The sequence below is a fragment of the Rhea americana genome, unplaced genomic scaffold (assembly GCF_003343005.1).
Source record: "Rhea americana isolate MKP2758 unplaced genomic scaffold, rheAme1 scaffold_0, whole genome shotgun sequence".
NCBI lineage: Eukaryota > Metazoa > Chordata > Aves > Rheiformes > Rheidae > Rhea > Rhea americana.
The window spans coordinates 21089254-21106877 of NW_028185037.1; the positions used below are offsets into that span (position 1 = coordinate 21089254).

General features: G+C 45.5%; 1 protein-coding gene across 3 annotated transcripts in view; it reads right to left on the minus strand.

Annotated features, from left to right (window-relative positions):
• Positions 1-1879: 1879 nt before the first annotated feature.
• SLC45A4 (solute carrier family 45 member 4) overlaps positions 1880-17624 on the minus strand; it is an 87792-nt gene continuing 72047 nt past the window's right edge. For all 3 annotated transcript variants that reach the window (XM_085323510.1, XM_085323347.1, XM_085323428.1), the window contains exons 3-8: positions 16044-16232; positions 12830-13009; positions 10086-11161; positions 9873-9972; positions 8625-8836; positions 1880-7810 (exon numbers count right to left, since the gene is read on the minus strand). In XM_085323510.1, the coding sequence (XP_085179636.1) occupies positions 7448-7810; positions 8625-8836; positions 9873-9972; positions 10086-11161; positions 12830-13009; positions 16044-16232 (2120 nt within the window). In that variant the 3' untranslated portion in view covers positions 1880-7447. The remainder of the gene's footprint in view (positions 7811-8624; positions 8837-9872; positions 9973-10085; positions 11162-12829; positions 13010-16043; positions 16233-17624) is intronic.

Genomic DNA, 17624 nt, shown 5'->3' on the forward strand with positions numbered 1-17624 from the left:
GCAGCCTTATGCAGTTCAAGGTCAGTCTTGCCCAGCTCCTGTTGAGTTTTGGAACCGGCGGAGGGCAGTGTCCGCCGCTAGAAACCCGCCCTGTGCGCGCCGCAGCCGAGGCAGCTGCTGGGCRAGCCGGACTCCCCTGGCTTTGGCCAAGAGCTGAGCTGTGCTGGGCTCTGCCGCTGTCCCAGGGAGGYGCAAGGGGGGCAGCGGGGCCGCGCTGGGCCCACGGCGGGGGCAGCGGGCTCCTCTCCGCCGCCTTCCCAGGCGCTCCAAGGCCGCGGCCGGCTCTTTCGTAGCGGCCGCATTGAATGGGGACAATAGCTGGGGGCAGTGACGCAGGCGCCCTTTCCTCGGCCCGCTCCGGTGAGCCCGGCGCACCCACCGTTCGTGAGTCACCTCTCCCTCCCCGTTCCGGAGCYGGACGCCGCGTCTCCCTCGCCTCCCATCCGCGCCAGCCGATCACCGGCAGCGATGACGACAGCACCGGGGAGGTTCCCGCTTCCCACCGCTCGCCCCAGCGGCATTTTCCTGGYGCATCCCGCCCGTCCCTGCAAAGGAGACGGCGGAGGGGCTGCCCCGGCCTCCCCCCACTCACCCTCTCTCTCAGCTTTTTCTCCTTCCAGCRGGGCCCCACCAAGAAACCTCACTAACACTGCTACTGCTTCTGGGGAGGTCTCCCACGCCTGCTGCCTCAGGAGACATCCCAGTGGCTGGGACAGATGCTGTCACTTAACGCCCATCTCATTTGGGGCTCCGTCGGGTGGGCAGAGGCAGCCACGGCGAAGACGAGGTCCCAGAGGGCACTTGCAAACCTGGACYTGTCCAAAGACCTTGTTGTGGGAGAGACAACAAAAAGAAACCTGGAACGCCGGTGGGAAGCGGCCCTTGGCGAGCTCCAGCCCGGCCAGCCTGCAGCAAGGAGGAACGGGCCGTAGCCTCCCACGGCTTTTCTGAAGGGTTCTGGAGAGGCTCTGTCCCAAGTGAGGTAGGACCCACACAGCACTGGTGGGTCTCCTTCTCTGGAGATCTTCAAGGCCCACCTGGACGCAACCCTGTCTACCATGCTSTAGGTGACCCTGCTGAGCMGGGAGGTTGGACTAGATGATCTCCAGAGGTCCCTTCCAACCTTACTGATTCTCTGATTCTATGAAAAGYGAAGCCAATGCTCAGGCTGGAAGCAGATTTATCACATTTTTTTTTTAGGTTTTCTTTTTTCTCATTAGAGCTGCAGGTTCTGGAACAAGAGACCTGCTGGGTTGTAGGTGGCCAAAAATGACCTGCAGGCTGTGTGGGCCTCAGCTTCTCTGGCCACCGCTTCCCAGCGAGGTTCTTCAGAAGCAGCAGCCACAGACCGAATCCATCAGATAAACTGCTGGAAATTCGAGCAAGACAACAGCGATCTTCATGCTTCAGGTTTAACCCTATTTGTAACCTGACAGAGAATCCCTTGGGTTTTCCCCCATCTTCTCACCGGCTGGATCCAAACTGGCTTCTCCAAGAGCCGCTTTGTGGCTGCTTCCAAACTAAAGCTGGCGCTGTCCACACCCCCCCCCCCCAAAAAAAAAAAACCCTCCCAGCACTGCTGTGCAGAGGATCCCGCGCGCCAGCGGGCTGCCGAGGAGGCAGCGGGCACCTCTGTGCACCTACCCAAAGGCCCTCGGCTTGACGCGCCCAGCGGCACCGTCTCTATTTAGTCTCGTCGGTGACCAGGTGAATACTTGCAGGTGGCGTTTCTTAGTTATTTTTTTTAATCAAYGCCAGTTAAGCCTGGGGAAGCAGCGCCAACCCCACCGGTCTTCGGCGGTGCCCGGCGCCCGCGGAAGGGGCTGGCGCCTCTGCCGCAGCGTCGCAGCAAAGCACCACGGCGACACGACCCACGAGCTCTTACTGAAACGTTTATTAAGATCGAACTCGAGAAGACCAACGGATCGGAACACAACGTTAACGTGGAGCAGAATATGTCTAAACTGATTTTGTTCTTCTACGCGTAAATGAACAAAAACCCAATCAAGATTATACAAAAAAAAAAAAAAAAAAAAAAAAAGAACACAATAAAACAGTTCTCATGCAACAAATCTCTCGTTTGTACTTTAAAACAGAAAATAAGCTCAACAGTGTAGAAATAAAAAACGTACATACATTATGCCGTCTACTCACTCAGACATTCATCTGTGACATTTCTTTATCCCTTTTTCCTCATAAAACTTAACATTATGTGTTTAACACATGCTTATAAACATTGCTAAACTCAGCAAGAGCTATTATAGTGCCCCAACTTAATAAGTTGATAAAAAAGTAGTTGTCATATGGCCAGTTCACAAAGGAACTAAATACTCTTTTTTTTTTTTTTTCCTTTTCTTTTTCCGCTAGGAGATGCCTATATGCAGCTTTCTATTAATATGAGGCATTTAAAATAAGCTGGTCACCTGGCTACCGAAAGGGCTTAGCGTTCATGTTACATCAGAAAAACGAAGGAAGAACCCGCCCCGGGAAGCGCCGGTTCGCGGCAGGACTCCAACTCCGGGACCGCTCGCTGCAATTTGGCTGACCGGACCGACGYGCTGCGTTTTCCCCCTCCCCAAAACCTTCGCAGGGCCCCAAAAAATATTTAAAGGGAAAAAAAAAGGCATTGGAAACCTTTGAATTTTAGTCGGGTGTGACTCCCCGCCACGCGAGCCGGCTGCGCGCGCGGCTCTCCGCGCTCCCCGGGAAGGCGAGGTTAAGGGACAGGCTGGCCGTGGGGCTTATTTGGGGCCGGAAACCRAGCGGGACAAAAATTCCCATCAGTTTTTACAGGATCTGATCTTAATTTAAATGACAGGAAAGACTGAACATCCTAATGAGCAGACCTGGCTGCCCCGGCAGCCCGAAGTCATCCGTCAGTGCCGTATTACGAGTCCGGTCGCTATTATCGAATACAATTTCCTGACTGTCCAAACTGCTGAGCCTCTAAARTAAAATATCGTTTGAGTTGGAGCTTTTGCAGCTCGCCTTCGCAAATCGCTTCTTCTGGATGCAACATGAGAGACAGCAAACTTTGGGTAGCTCAACTTTTTTTTTTTTCTTTCTTTAAAAATAATGACCTTTTCCAATGCAATTTTTACAAACGTTCAGCTTTGCAGTTTAAGGAAGAATAACAGGACTAGAGGACTATCTGCAACCATAAAGTTTCTGCGAAGAAAAATAAAATTTGGTATTTCTTACACACAGTCAATACCATTTCTGTGCAACATTTGGTGCTCGTTATTGTTCATTTATTTGGCCTATTAAAAGAAAACGAGGACAAAACAGCTGCAAATAAAACCCACTCCTCTTTCACGCCGGCTGGTTCGGATGCCGGAGCTGCTGCGTGGGCTCGGGCCCTCACGCAGGGTTTCGCTTAGTCGCGCGGGCAGGACGCAYGTTTACGCCTGGGCTTGTGCCGCATCGGACCGGGACGGGGGAAAAAAACTGGAAGAACGAAAATGCAGTGGAGCACGGTGGCAAAGAGCGYGCAGCCGTCAAACGGATTTTGGCCTGAACAGTGTGTATATATGTATACACACACACACACACATATATAGGTATATATGTATATACTCACAGCCCCACAGGCTCACTGCCCACCACGGGCGACTGGTGGGGACGGGCTCTACGGGGCGAAAGGAGGCTTCTAAGGAAGGATTTGGCCACTGAATCGCCGTTGCTGCCTGGGTCCGTGTGGGGATGGAAACGGGAGAGGAACGGGAGAGGCCGAGCTTCCCCGCCGGCTCCCCGCGCGGCTCGCGGCCCGTTTCCGTGGCCGGGATCGGCGCTTCCGAGGAGACCGGGAGGCCACGTTCRCGGCCGCTCCGCTCAGCGCTAGCTAACGGCCCGATTCGCCCTACTGAACAGCTGCTCGGGTAACGAAGCTCCGGGAGCCWGCGGGAAGGGAAGTGTCCCTAAGAAATTATTGCTTCTGTAATCCCAAAGTGCCATCACCTACGCACGGTTCAGATCCGACCGGCCTCTAGGACAACCCGGCGGCGCAAAACCCACGCTACGTCCTCCAAAATGGTTACGTCCGAGCTCCTCCGCTCTAACGCAAACTACCTCCCCAGGCGCCGCCGGCCCGCTACGAAGCTCTYGCTAAGCTCTCGCGAACCCGAGCGCGCGCGGTGTCTGGTATCAGAGGCGTTAACGTGTCACGAGAAAGACGACAGCGGCGTCTGGACAACTTAAACCTACCGCAGGAAAGATGCTAAGAGATGGAGCGCACGGGATGACACCAGCAAACCTGCAACGATACTTCCAGTCCCCAGAAGTAAAACCAGCCCCCTCAACTCTCTCCTCTCCACTTTTGCAAGAAGACATAAAATCTAACAGTTTGCCTTTTGGTTCTGATTGAAAAAAATAGAAATCTCTGTGCATCCCAAAGATAAGGTGAGGGACATGTGCAGGATTACAGGAACGACCTGCCTACCTGAGATGTGATGGGGCTGGAAAGAAAAACCTCCTGAATTCAAGTGAAAAACAGCATTAGTATGACAAATCTCAGGAAGGGTCCGCGGCGAGCGCCCGGGCGGCACACCAGGAGCTCCTCCGGCCGCGGCACACCAGGAGCTCCTCCGGCCGCGGCACACCAGGAGCTCCTTTGGCAGCTGCTACCCAACACTAATTCTCCTGGCGACACTACAAACACTTTGGAGCGTTTACAATGGATAATTATTTCCTTCGGCTTTACAGGGCAGTGAAATACAACTTCCTGCTCCAAAGCAGCGTGYGTGCTTGTATGCTACGAACGGCAACCAAACAGCCCCACAAACACCCCCAAACACGGGTCCGAACGGCCCATCCGCAGAAAYGGGGCTCAGCACAACGCTGGCGAGGACCAAACGGGACCCGAAACGCCCTTCTCCCTCCTCGCCACGACACAGAAAGCTAACTGAACGCGCGCGATCTCAGCGCCTTCCGACGGCGCGACCCTCCTCCTGCCGGCTGGGCCGCGAGAGGCACCTTCAGCTCCTCATCCCTGCCCGAAGCCAGACCGCGGTTCGCTCGATCGCGCCGCGGAAGGCGTTTCGGCTGACGGAGCCGCTGTACGGAGCAACGYGGACCCAAAACTACATTCACAACCAACGCAACTCACTGGAAAAGGGCCAGGCCGGCACTGACCAGAAGATGCAGATTTTCACACCGTAGCAGAATCTTTCAAGAAAACAGAGATTCAGATAAGGAATATTTGACAGTGTTCTTTTAACCAAAAGCAGAATCTTCCAAAAAAGCTTTAAAAATAAAATATTAAAGCCACTTTAAAATGTCTAGCTCAGCTTACATTTTACAAGAATGCCAGTTATAGGGTGAAATACAACACTCATATCTGTTATATATGAATATCACCAGAATATATTAAATGTAACTGAGATGATAAAATTCACTGCAGAAGTTCAGTTAAAGTATTTCTCACAACTGATTTCTTCAATAAGGTCTTATATTCTTCAGTAGTATCATTCCGCTGTCTGAACACAATTCACAGTACGTGTTCTAAATAAAAAACATTCACCTTAAAGAAAAACAACTTTCTTGAGACGCCTGGGGGGGGGGAAAAAAAAGAAGTCCCGTGCGATTACACGTCCTTTAATTCTCCGAAATTTCACCAGCCTAAAAACAACATCGCCCCCCTTGACAGCACAGGACTTTAGTACTGACTGAAAGCCTTCAGCTTAGAAACACACGTCTGCCACCAGGAATTCGTCAGCAATGTTGGCCAAGACTGTGCATGAACTTCAAACATACCCAAACATACATTTTTCTTAAATACATTGACAATTCAAGTAATTTATTAAAAACTGCTTTTCATTTTGAAATATATATTTCTCTCCTGAATGAATATATTGCAGCATGATTTTACACATGCATCTTAAAGTACTGCAGTAAAAGAAGTTTGAGGCAGCAGAGATCTTGCAAGGAGCTGTGATTTGTCTGTTTAACACATGGATTGACTGCAGCCGGAAGGTCCATGCAAAAACGAGTAAAATAGCGGCACAAGCACTTCTTAGACAACAACGGGAAGTTCGGTTTCTAAAGTCGCCTCAACTGGCTGCTGGATCTCTGAGCTTTGTCTACCCGTGGCCTGGGGCACTGCTAGTGATCCCAGTAATATTTTATATCAGATTAGCATCGCTCTTTTAAGCTCTTCACAGAAAATGTCCTTGCACGGCAGCTACGTCCTGAACCAAGGAAGCGGGTACGGAGGCTGCACTGACGAAATTGGTAGAGCAGCTCAGGAGAGCTCCAGTCTACAATCCCTCCAGTGCAGCGACTGGAACAGCAAAGCATGCTASTGGATTGAATTTTGAGGCCTAAAAGCTGTTTCTGACACGGATTTTTATGCGATCGGACTACGCCRTAAGGTTGCGGAGGTAGGCCTTCGGTTTACCTTGTTTACTGACACTGCGCCTTTACTTTGGCTGCTGCGTTCCCAGTCGGAAGGTAAAAGGACCGTAAAAAGTGCAATTTAATCATCGGCTTCCTCCCCCCCACTACAGAGACTCCTCACACCCCGCTCCGTGAAGCTGGCCCCGGAGACGCCTTTCTCCGCGACAGCTTCCTCCGGAGACGATCGGCTTTAAGTGCCGAGAAAAGCCCCAGGTTCACTGGCCCGCAAAACTCCCAGCTAAAAATCGTCAGAGCGTGTTCTAATGACATTCACAAAATTCAGCACGTGTCARAAATACCTGCGAGCGCTGATCACCTGCCCAGCTGCTCCTACTTCATCTACGGTCCACGTCACGCACCTGGTGCTACCCGTTCCTGACAAGCAGCAGACTCGGGAGTAGCTGTTGGACAGTACGACTAAAAGAATTCACAGCAGTTTCTTAGAAACCGCAGTAATTGCTTTTGTCTGTCTTGAAAACGATTGCAAGTAAAACTTTCCTGTAGYGATTGCACCGAAAAGAAATACGAAGTCTAAAATTAATGTTAAAGAATTGTAGGTGTCAGACCAATATCATTGTGCTTATGGAAAAGATTGATCAGGATGTCTAAGCATTTGATTCAGGTGCTGTACTAGTGAAATCTGAAATGTTCAGACAAAAATAGCAGGAGACTATAGGTCAAGATAGCTTCCATTTTCAGTTAGTTTAGAAACAGCTGAAAACTTAATTTTTCTAACTGCTAATTGTATACACTGTGAGTCTCATGCAGATTAATAAAACTTATTTGAAATCTAAATGTATTCTTAATAAAAAAGTGTTCAGAAATGACATTTCTAAGTTGTAGAGAAAGCAGTTAGCATCACAGCTACCTGTTCAAACCTATATTAGGGACTACAGAATTTCATTTACATTTTTGCACAAAACTGCCTGCAATTTTCTGTAAATTTAGATACAAGTACTGAAGATCCTCATTCGTTATCCTGGAAGAAAAATAAAAGGGTTCCTGATCCTGCACCTGCACTCCCTGGAATGTGTGTGAACGACAAGCGGTGGTCTCACACGGCAGACTCGCTCTCCGACCCCGGCGCGGTGGTTCCTTTGCGCGTGAGCTTCAGAACAGTTGACTTCTCGGCGTTGGTGCCRTTGCTCTCGGTGTTCTCCGGAGGGCCGAGCCCTTTCTGCTCTTCCTTTGGCTCTTCATTGACTTCGGGGTAAATCACCAAGAACGTTGCTGTTAAAAAACCCAAGAAGGATCCCACCGAAGCCACCATGGGAATGACTCTGACTGTGCCAACCGCGTCCACCACGCTGCCAAGTGCCGAGGCCACCAGGATCTGGGAGATGTAAACCTGACACGACAGAATAGCACAATCTATGCCAAATCCTCGCTTTGAGTTCCCGGGGCTGTGGTGAATATACTGAAAAAGACAAGGAAGATGTGTCAGACAAAATGAAGACGACATCAGGTATCTGAACGCTAGATTCTTCCTGAAATTTCTCCGCCATGTGCTCRTTTTTATGCCATCCTCGTGCATCATGCAGGCTATGTATGTCCACAGCAACCAGCCCCCTTTTCAACAGCCCCCTTACTCACAMCAAGAGACAGGCATTTACTTGGGCACTCCTAGCTTGAACTTGGCCCCAAATTTAGGTTYTGTAAAAAAATTTCTGTGAATTCACTGGGGGAAATTGTTCCTGTGATCTTAAAAGGCCCTTCCAATCCCCATGCAGGAACACGTTAAAATAAGTGATCCCCAATGAATTTGTAACTGAAACACAACAGTGCTAAAAACTGGAAAGTAACGTCGTCCCTGTTTCCAGGAGGATCGGTTTGCCTTAGGACTTGCCAAACCCACAGCTGCATTTCGAGACTCACCGCTGTATCTAAAAAAACGCTAAGAACCTCACTAATGCTAACGTAACACCTGTACGAAACACGAGCAACAACCACGCATACAGTAAATATTTTCAGTAATTATTTCAGGTGCACTCAAATCCTTTTACACCTCAGCACAGGGTAAAGCAATGATGACCCCACTGAGCCAACTTCACGCCCGTTCCACCTGATTAAGTAGTGGCTCTTGCTATTTACTATCAAGCACTAATCTGTTCTTGGCACCTGTCCCAACAAAGTGGCTATCTCACATAGCTGGATCCATACTAAATCTATTTGGTCACTTTGATCTTCAGAGAAACGTGAACGCTCTGCCTCGATCAAAATATTTCACGTACCTGTTTAATATCATGATATTGTCCCAAAAGCGCATAGGGGCAGTAGGAAATACTCATGGAGACTATTCCCATGGTGCTGATCATTATCATGGTGACGTACACGTTGGGGAACATAGCCATGACTGCAGTGCCCAGAGAAAAACCCAGCGTGCCCAGGATGTAGATGACTTTTATACTAAGGTCATAGTTGTTCAAGTATTTCTGCAACAACGCTGCAGGGATGGAGAACAAAACGTGTATCAGTTTACTCAGTGAAGTTTTATGGTAYGACTGTGACAGCTCAATATGTTGTTTAGGACTCGGACACGCTCTGTGTGTTCAGCACGTCTCAGTGGCATAGCTCAGTCCTCACTGGGATAGGACGTATCGCTGCTCCAGGAGCAGGGGAACGGACGTGACTCCAGAGACCTGCGTAGAGCCATACCACAAGGTGGTGGCAGAACTTGGAGCAGAACTTGCTGCTCTAAGGCTCAAACGGATCCTGGTCCACTCAGTTGGAGTGTGTTAAAGTTATCTATTTAGTAATTTAAACAGTGCAGACATGCTCTAAGCTCTGACCACAGAGTAGATTCTGTTTCTAATGCAAACACATTTGCCAAATGAAACGACCAGCTAATTTAATTTTACAGCCACATTTCGTTTTGCGCTTAGAAATAAGCTGTCTGCCTGGACTCTGATTTGAAACAATTCACCAAAAGCTGYCCCCATGACGCGCATCTGTCGAAACATGCTTGCACATGTGCTGCAGAAGACAGAATTCAAGTGTGCCAAAAGCTCTGAATTTTAGAGTCTATATTCTAAGCCGAAACACTACTGCTAAGGTCTGTGGTTGGTTTAGCTGCTATTAGGAAGCAAGAAATAGACTTTAAGCTTGTCTCAGAAATATATAATTTTGCTTTTAAGAACTCTCTTACATAAGCTTAACGGTTTTTTTTGATCAAGCATAATTCTAGTTTAGTGATGACTAGCTAAATGCCACTCAATATAGTCAGATACGATTTTGTGCTTTCTGCCATTCGATAGACCTTTTCGTATGTCCACCTCTATATTTGAAGGGATTTTTTAATACTGATTCTTAAAGGAGGCTCTCCCATCATGAACATGCGAAATGCTTTTGCAAAGWATCCATTGCCTCAAATGCAGAGGTRGATGCTACCTGAAGCAAAACAACATATACCTATAATATAATTTATTTTGCAGTATGTTTATAAGGTTCATTCCATCGTCTGGTTGTGCAGACTCTCTCACCTGAACAAACGGCAGCAGTAGCAGCATAAATTACGAGTCCCCAGCATCCCATCTGAACTCCAGCATTGTAGGCATGTAACTCAGTTGAGTTAGATGGGGCCTGCAAACAAACCCAAAAACAAAAGCAAAGTCACTTGCTTTTAATCAGCACATCTCAGAAATGAGGAACTATAAGCAGGTCTACCAATGGGTAACACAACTCTGTTCTCTTACCTTTGGATCACCTTTAAAGATGACTTGCCCCATGAAATCTGTATAGAACACAGCTTCAGCAATGATTGAAAACCAAGTTAAGAGGTGACAAACGCACAGTCTCAGCAGCTCCTTTGGCATCTTTAGCATTGACAACCACAAGAGTCGGACAGTGGTTTCAGTTTCCCCCTCTTCGCTCTCTGTGTCTCCACTTGAATTTGTTGTGCCGCTCTGATTCCTGTGTCTGTACTTCTGTCGCTGCCGCTTCTGCATGTCGTAGATATCGTTCATRCTGCGTGAGGACTTTATCAAGACGATGGCATTGGCCCGACGAAAACGATAGCGGTGAGAACCTATTTTGCCATAGTAGGAGAAGGTGTAGGAGGGCTGACGGTAGAACATGTGCCTTCGCCTTCGCATGGAATTTGAAGTACTAGATTGCTTCATGCCGATTCTAGCATGTCCGTTGAGGAACTCTTTTGGTAGGGAGCCATTTGCATTTGGGACTTTATCTTCATTTAAGTGATTATCAAGCAACATTTCCTCCTCTTTCTCATTGTCCCTGAGGAAAGCAGATAGGCGATTGAGTTTGGACTTCATAATCTCTTGGCTGGTGTTGTGGGGAGTGTTTGGATATGAAGCGTCCTGAAAAATTGAGGGTTCGATGTCATGCAGAAAAAGCAGCTCTGATTCAATTTCCAGTGTAGCATCAGGCATGTGCAGAACAGAGTCACTCTTACTTCTTACAATGTTCACCTCCAGGAACTCCATATTGAGATCATGCTCTGACTGAACCTCGTCGTGGAACATAGGGGCTCCATATGGATCTTCCTCACTGATTACATTCAGTCGATTCAGAGGGGGGAGACTACCACTGAATTTTACACTAGAAAGTGTGTCCCCTTCATCATCAATTCTGTCCTGCTGAGGGTTATATTGCTCTTCTTCAATGCTAAAAAGATGGAGGGCAACAGAGACGGAGAAAATGATGGCTGCAAAGAAGAAAAGGACTTGCTCTTGAGATTTAAAAATACTACCCAAGAAGGTCTGTGTCCAGTCCAGCCCTCCTAACATGTAACCGATTGCTCCCCCAAGACCTGTGGAGAGATAAAGGAGTTTTGTCAAATAACAGACAACAGCCCCCAAATGCCAAAAGAGCACATTCAACCTGACAGACAAGTCTCCTTTCAATGATCACTTAACCCAGACGTTCCAAAAAAAAAAAAAAAAAAAAAATCAAAAAGTTGAATACACATCGTTTCCTCTTTCACCATTAACCAGAAAAAAAATCTCTTTTCAAAACAAGTACTATCTTCTGACTGGAGGCTAAGCAATCGTGGGAACACTACTGCTGACTCTAAATTGTGGTATTCATGGTACTTTTGGATTACCCAAGTTAAATTTAAAAACAGTTCAAGCAGGACATGACTTTTGGATGGCCAATAATAAAGTTAAAAAAAAAGGAGGAATTTCTTGAATCAGACAACCTCAATCAAATTTAAATGAAAGTCTCTTTCTTTTGGGATTTACAGATTAAGATAAACTCAAAGATCACACACGCAAGATTGGTCCATTTTTTGGTACTGTGTCTTTCTTTTGAAACAAAGCCTTTTCAGGCTGAGAGCTGCACAACCAATACGTGAGGCCCCTGGGGTTTTCACGTGTCCGAAAAAAAAACAAACCAAACCAAAAAACCCACAACTTTGCACAAGAGCATCTTGTTGATTATTGAGGCTGCTACTGCAAGGATCTGAAACTCCACACTTTCGAGTTGTATTGAGAAGGGGTGAACAACAGAGGAAGCAAAGGCAGCAACAAGAGCTGGTGTCATGGAAGACTGGTCAAGAGAGAGGGCTGCCAAACAGGAGAAGCAGAAGAAGGGACCCACCACAAGACAGACTGCCGCTCCCTTAGCCTGAAGAAGGCAATGGGTTATGGCACATATGGACTGAAAAATGTAGTTGTTTCAGAGCAAAAGAGATGTAACGCCTCAAGGGTACGCATTTGGGGAAGGAGTGGAAAATAAAGGTAGGGGCTTAAGTGTTTAAAGGGTACTTCTCCAGAATCATGTCTTTGAATGAGAATCTACAGCTGATGAATGATGCAGTAGTGAATCTCYCCACTAGTCAGGTCTGTAGGTTACCGTTCTTGTCCTCACATGCTTCTATGTATACGAGGTTCATTAACAAGCATGGAAATGCCCATTTTTAATACTTGGGGCACAACGGAAAAGAAACATAAACCTACCTTCAGATGTACTATGATAAACTGTCTTTTAGGTTACACTGCTATTTCCCACTCCACTGATACCAAGATATCAAGATTAAGAGAAACAGCAATAGACTTTGTCTCAGTTTGCTACTGCTCTATCAGTCCTGTCTATTCAGCCTAAAATTTATGGTACGGACTGCCCTACCCTGGCTACAGAGTACCAAATCCTGAAATGTCCTGATTTTAACCAGCTGCTTTAAAAAGTTTATAATATTAACCATCATCTTGTGTCACTTTATTCCTAAGGTACTTGATCTTTGCACTTACCCAATTATATTTTTATTTTACAAGTACTTTTTACCATGCTACAGTCAATGGTCCATACAGATATTCTCTCCTAGAGAGCATTATGAACTTCAGTATTAGTAAGACAGTGGTAATGATAAAGTATGAAAAAAAAAGAGAGAACTGAGTTCAGGAAAAATCAATTCGGTGACAACTAGGTCATTAGGAAGATGTGAGAGCTGCAGAAGACACACTRATTAACTACATACCAGCTGAAAAGGCATGGATGTTAAGGGCCATATCTTGCTCTTCACTGTCCACCACATCCAACAAGTAGGCCCGAATTGGCCCTTCTGTTGCATCAGCACAAAAATCCAGCACCACAACGCCAAGCACCGTGAGAACGATACCAATGGGCTGCTTGTCTGGGACATCACCGATAGCCAGACCTGAGGAAAAACAGAAGAATCTGAGTGTTTCAGTCACAAAGGTAAAACTACTCAAAGYAAGGATAATCTCCTTAAGAGAAAGGTGGCCAACACACTTGCTAGAAATTTCCTTTACGGAATAAAATGGCAATTTCAGTTTTTTGGCAGAGCTTCATGGGTGGTCTGGTACAGAAGATACGTTTTTACTTTTTTAAGACAGATGTTTATTTTTCAAAGTCTAATTTTTAAAGCACCTCTTAAACCTTTGAAAGCATTGGTTACTATTTCACTTTCTTTGCGTGTATTTTTCCCCAAATGTTGAAGTTTTTTTTTTTTTTAATAAAAGACAGCCGTGGTGAGGGAGGAGAGCATCCAAAATTATGTACCACATCTARGAGTTACAAGCAAAGGTAACTGCTGCTAGCAGCATTCCTGACAGTTAACATGGTGCCTAACATGAAACGGACTGCAGTACAACAGGATGAAGTAGAATTTACTCCCCCTAAACTATCTGCTTTTCTTAAACTTCCAATTTTCTAGATCACTTTTGTAAACAAAACTTCTAAAGATGAAGCGACATGAAGGTATTTATAGGTCWCTGCATAAAGCATCAGTTCAGCTTCTGTTGATAGGATGGGATGAAGTACTTTTGGTCTACAGAGTAGAAAAGCAGCAATAGTATTTAGCAGGATATTTTCAAAAACAGAAAGTGTTTGCAAAAGCATGAATTTCTTGAATCAGAGAGATTTAGATGTTACACATGCACAATACTGTTCAAACTGTTAACACAATGGACGAAAACAATTATGGAAAGAGATGAACCAGGTAAACCATTAAAAATCATCTAAACCTCAAGCATTATGATTCCTGCATATTCAGCATTCATTTATACCAAGTCTTCTGAATGCTGAAGTTTATTAGTGTTCCACACTAGGCTGAATCTAGCTGAAAACATCTACAGTGTCAGATTTGTAGAAAACCTGAACAGAACATATGGTGGAGAGAACAACAGTTAGACAAGATCTATACACATCTGGACTCCTTGGACATGCTGGTATTAGTCCTGAGGCAGRAGAAACCTTCCAATAGCACTCTTGTAGCACACTCTTGTGCTCCTTCTTCCGGTCCCCAAGACTTCTATTGCCAGAGGCCAGGTTATGAAAAAGGGTATCATAAAAGGATAGTATACCACCAGTATCTCAGTTTTGCTGCATTTCCTGAAGTCTCAAGCTGAAATCAGGAGTGTTAAGTAGCTGGAGATTAAGGATAGGAAAGTGTGAACATACAATGGGAAGAAGTCCCATAAAAGTCACAATAAAAAAAAAAAAAAAAAAAAAACAAGGTCCATTTAAAAGGAAATCTGGTTGCAAATGTGGCCTTCTCCTGGAAACCTCAAGATAGTCCCCTTTCTGAGAGTCTGCTAAGCTATATTTTTTTTCTCGAAAAATTGGCACAAGCCACCATTTAGCAAAGTTCAACTAAAGAGAGACTAATATTCCTTTAGCATATTGTGTTTTTGCTCTAAATGCTAGATCAGATGGCTCGTACCTGATRATGTGAACTGAATGTTGGTGACAAATCTCCATCTTCTAGTCTGGAAACAGGTCTACAGAAGACCAGTAGCTCTCACCTGAGTTCACACCAAGCTCTCTTGGAAGAGGACAGGCTATTCTTYCAAAATCTACAACAGCCACATCCCAGGAATGGAAACCTAAAGAATGTAGCTCACTTTCTCAGTGCACTGCAACAACCTGTCTTTGAAAAACATTTCATTGGACAAAAGTAGCACAGTATTATCTGAAAAGCGTAGGTTTTCTAGAAAACAATGCAATACACTGCACTTACCGTGTAACAAAAAACTAGGAAAACCGAAGGCAGTATTTTGCACTAATTTATTAGAAGGTGAGATACTTCCAGATAAAAATACAAGCTCTGTGTTAGCTTTGCTTGCCAGTGTCAATGACAGCAGACCTAAACTAATGTGTGGAAGTAAGAGCTTGCTATCAAGTAAAACTTTGCACCAGGGCAGCAATCTAACATTTTACATACATCTACTGGAGGAGGAATAACTCTTAGAGCAGAAACARCAACAAAGTATAAATGATACCATATGATACCAACTTCAAATACTTACTTCATACTTACTGCTTGGCTAAGTTCAAAAAACATAAGCTAAATGTCATTAATTGGAACAGTTTGTCCACTGTAATTTGCAGAAAATTAAAAGCTATCATATGGCATCTCAACCTGGCTTTAAAAAGCTAATGAACTGAGCCAAAGTAATGTTCCACTCATTTCCCTGAATTACTAAAACTTTTTCACAATAGAGCTGTATCTAACCCAAAAAAAGAGAGCCAAGAGGATATTATTAGGTGTTAAGTTCCTTTCATTTGCATCAGACCAACCATGATGTAAACATTTCCCCAAATGTACTTGCTGTCACCTCTCCTACCTTAAATTTACAAAGAGACTTAGATTGTAGATTAGGTTCTGTAGTAAACTATGTTCAAGGGAAACTATTTTTATCAGCTTTGATGGGGGCTCAGGAAAAATTATTTTCCCACATAGTTTTTGATAAACAAATATTAACCGTGTTCTGGACTTTTTCAATACCAGGTCTAAGAAAAGAACAAGAAAAAGTGAAAAGATAATTTTTGAAATAATGCTGGAAACAGGATGTGTTGCCAGATATGCATTAAAGGGAAAATGGATCACAACAGGAAACATTTCCCTGTGAACAGGTTGCTACAATTTTCCCATGTCAAGGATCGACCAAATTCATCGCAGCAACTGCAAACATTATGCTGGCAACCATTGTATTAATAACTCCGTATTAACAGTTACAGCTACGATTGCACAATACTTAGACCCACTCTGTAACTTTCAAATCAGAATGAAAACATTTCAGATGGACAGCTCAAATGTTGTGSAGGTTTCTAAAGCCTTTAAACGTAAGTTAATCAACTGCACATCATCATCTCTGCTTCTAACAAAAATCTTAAATCAGATAATGTTGGCTAGAAAAATATGCAGGTGATGATTCCTCGTTATTTACCTATAACAGAGCCATTAAGGAAAAGTGCAACTCCAAAGAGGACACCAATGCAGAGAGCAAGAATAAAAGGCCGCCGGCGGCCCCAGCTCAGCGTGCAGCGGTCACTAGCCGAACCTATAAGCGGAGTGAAGATCAAGCCCAGGATAGGGCTAAGGAACCAAGTGAGGCTGTAGTATTGTTCAGGAAGACCTAAAACAAAGACAAAAATGATTTAAAGGTTATGTGGTACGCACAAAGCTTTTTACTTTATASATGACATTTTCTTAAGACTTTTGAAAATTGAGCAGTAATTTACYTATAGCAAAATCCCTCCCAAATTTACAACTCCGTTAGATTTCTTATTAATAATGAAGGAACCAACAAACACGCAGTCCGTGTATCTTTCAAATACTTGGGCGATAAGAAGGTAACGATAGCTACACAAAAGCCATTGAAATAAAAATTTTAAAAGCGAGAGATCTAACAGTCACATCACCAGTCTAGATTAGCTACAACTGTCCGAGAAATCCCATTTATGCTGAACTTTGCTGTGTGCGTTGAGTTTTATTTTGGTGATGGTGGGGTAGGGATGCTGATGTAGTATTTACCTGGGCAAAAACCTGTTGCAGAGGATAAAGTTGGGGGATGGAAAGCTGCACAGGAGGTAGGAAATAAATAAATAAATAAAAAGCCCTGCTCTACACCTCTCCAGCATGGAAAATACTGGCCTGCAGATGGCAGACTGGCTCACAAGAGATGCTACGCTTGGTCATGTGAAATCTGCCTCCCTGGTTCGTCAGCACGAGCCAGGTAACCTTTTAAACACGCTCCCGAGTGAACCATCGAGAACAAAACAGCCCATTGCTTAGTTCATCTAATGCTGAGATGGAAAAGCTCCGTGTCTTTACCCCTGTAAAGAAAAAATGCTTGTTATTCAAAACCACACACCATGTTTGCAAGTAGAATTCGACCTTTGCTGGTGAGATCAAGCTGTGCCTCGCGCGCTCCCTTCAGCCCACCACGGCGTTCATAACCGAGCAATTTGGATCAACTTTTGCTGGCTTAATAAGCTACCGACAGTCACCTTGGTGAGTCTGGAGTTATTAGAAGAGACTTGCCTTTTCTGAACTTTGCCAAAACATGTGCTTTTCAGACCAAACATACCCATGAGCATCCAGAATGGGTAAAGAAAGCATCACAGCTGAAGACCTGTACCTGAGGCCAAAGCCCCACATCASCGTTTGCCATCTCACCATCGTCTCCTTCCGTGTTAGGTTTTAGGTCCGCAGGAAAGGCCCGCGGTTGCCCAGATGCGCTGTGCCCCCTTGTTCACATCACGGCTCAAACTGCTACCTGACAGCTCTTGCTTAGCTTTACCGGCTGGTTGGTGGTATCTTAGCATCTAGCCAGCAACACGGAGAGACGTACTCAGCAGGGCACGTCGGGAGCTTTGGGAGCCCGTTCAGATTAGAGAGCACGATCAGGGAGCCGCGGTGTTAGCGCGGCTCCTCCAGATCTCGACCCGCCGCCGCACCAGGCAGCTCTCTTACGAGCAGGCACAAACCACCGGGGCAGCACGGCAAACAAAAGCGCGGAGAAAAC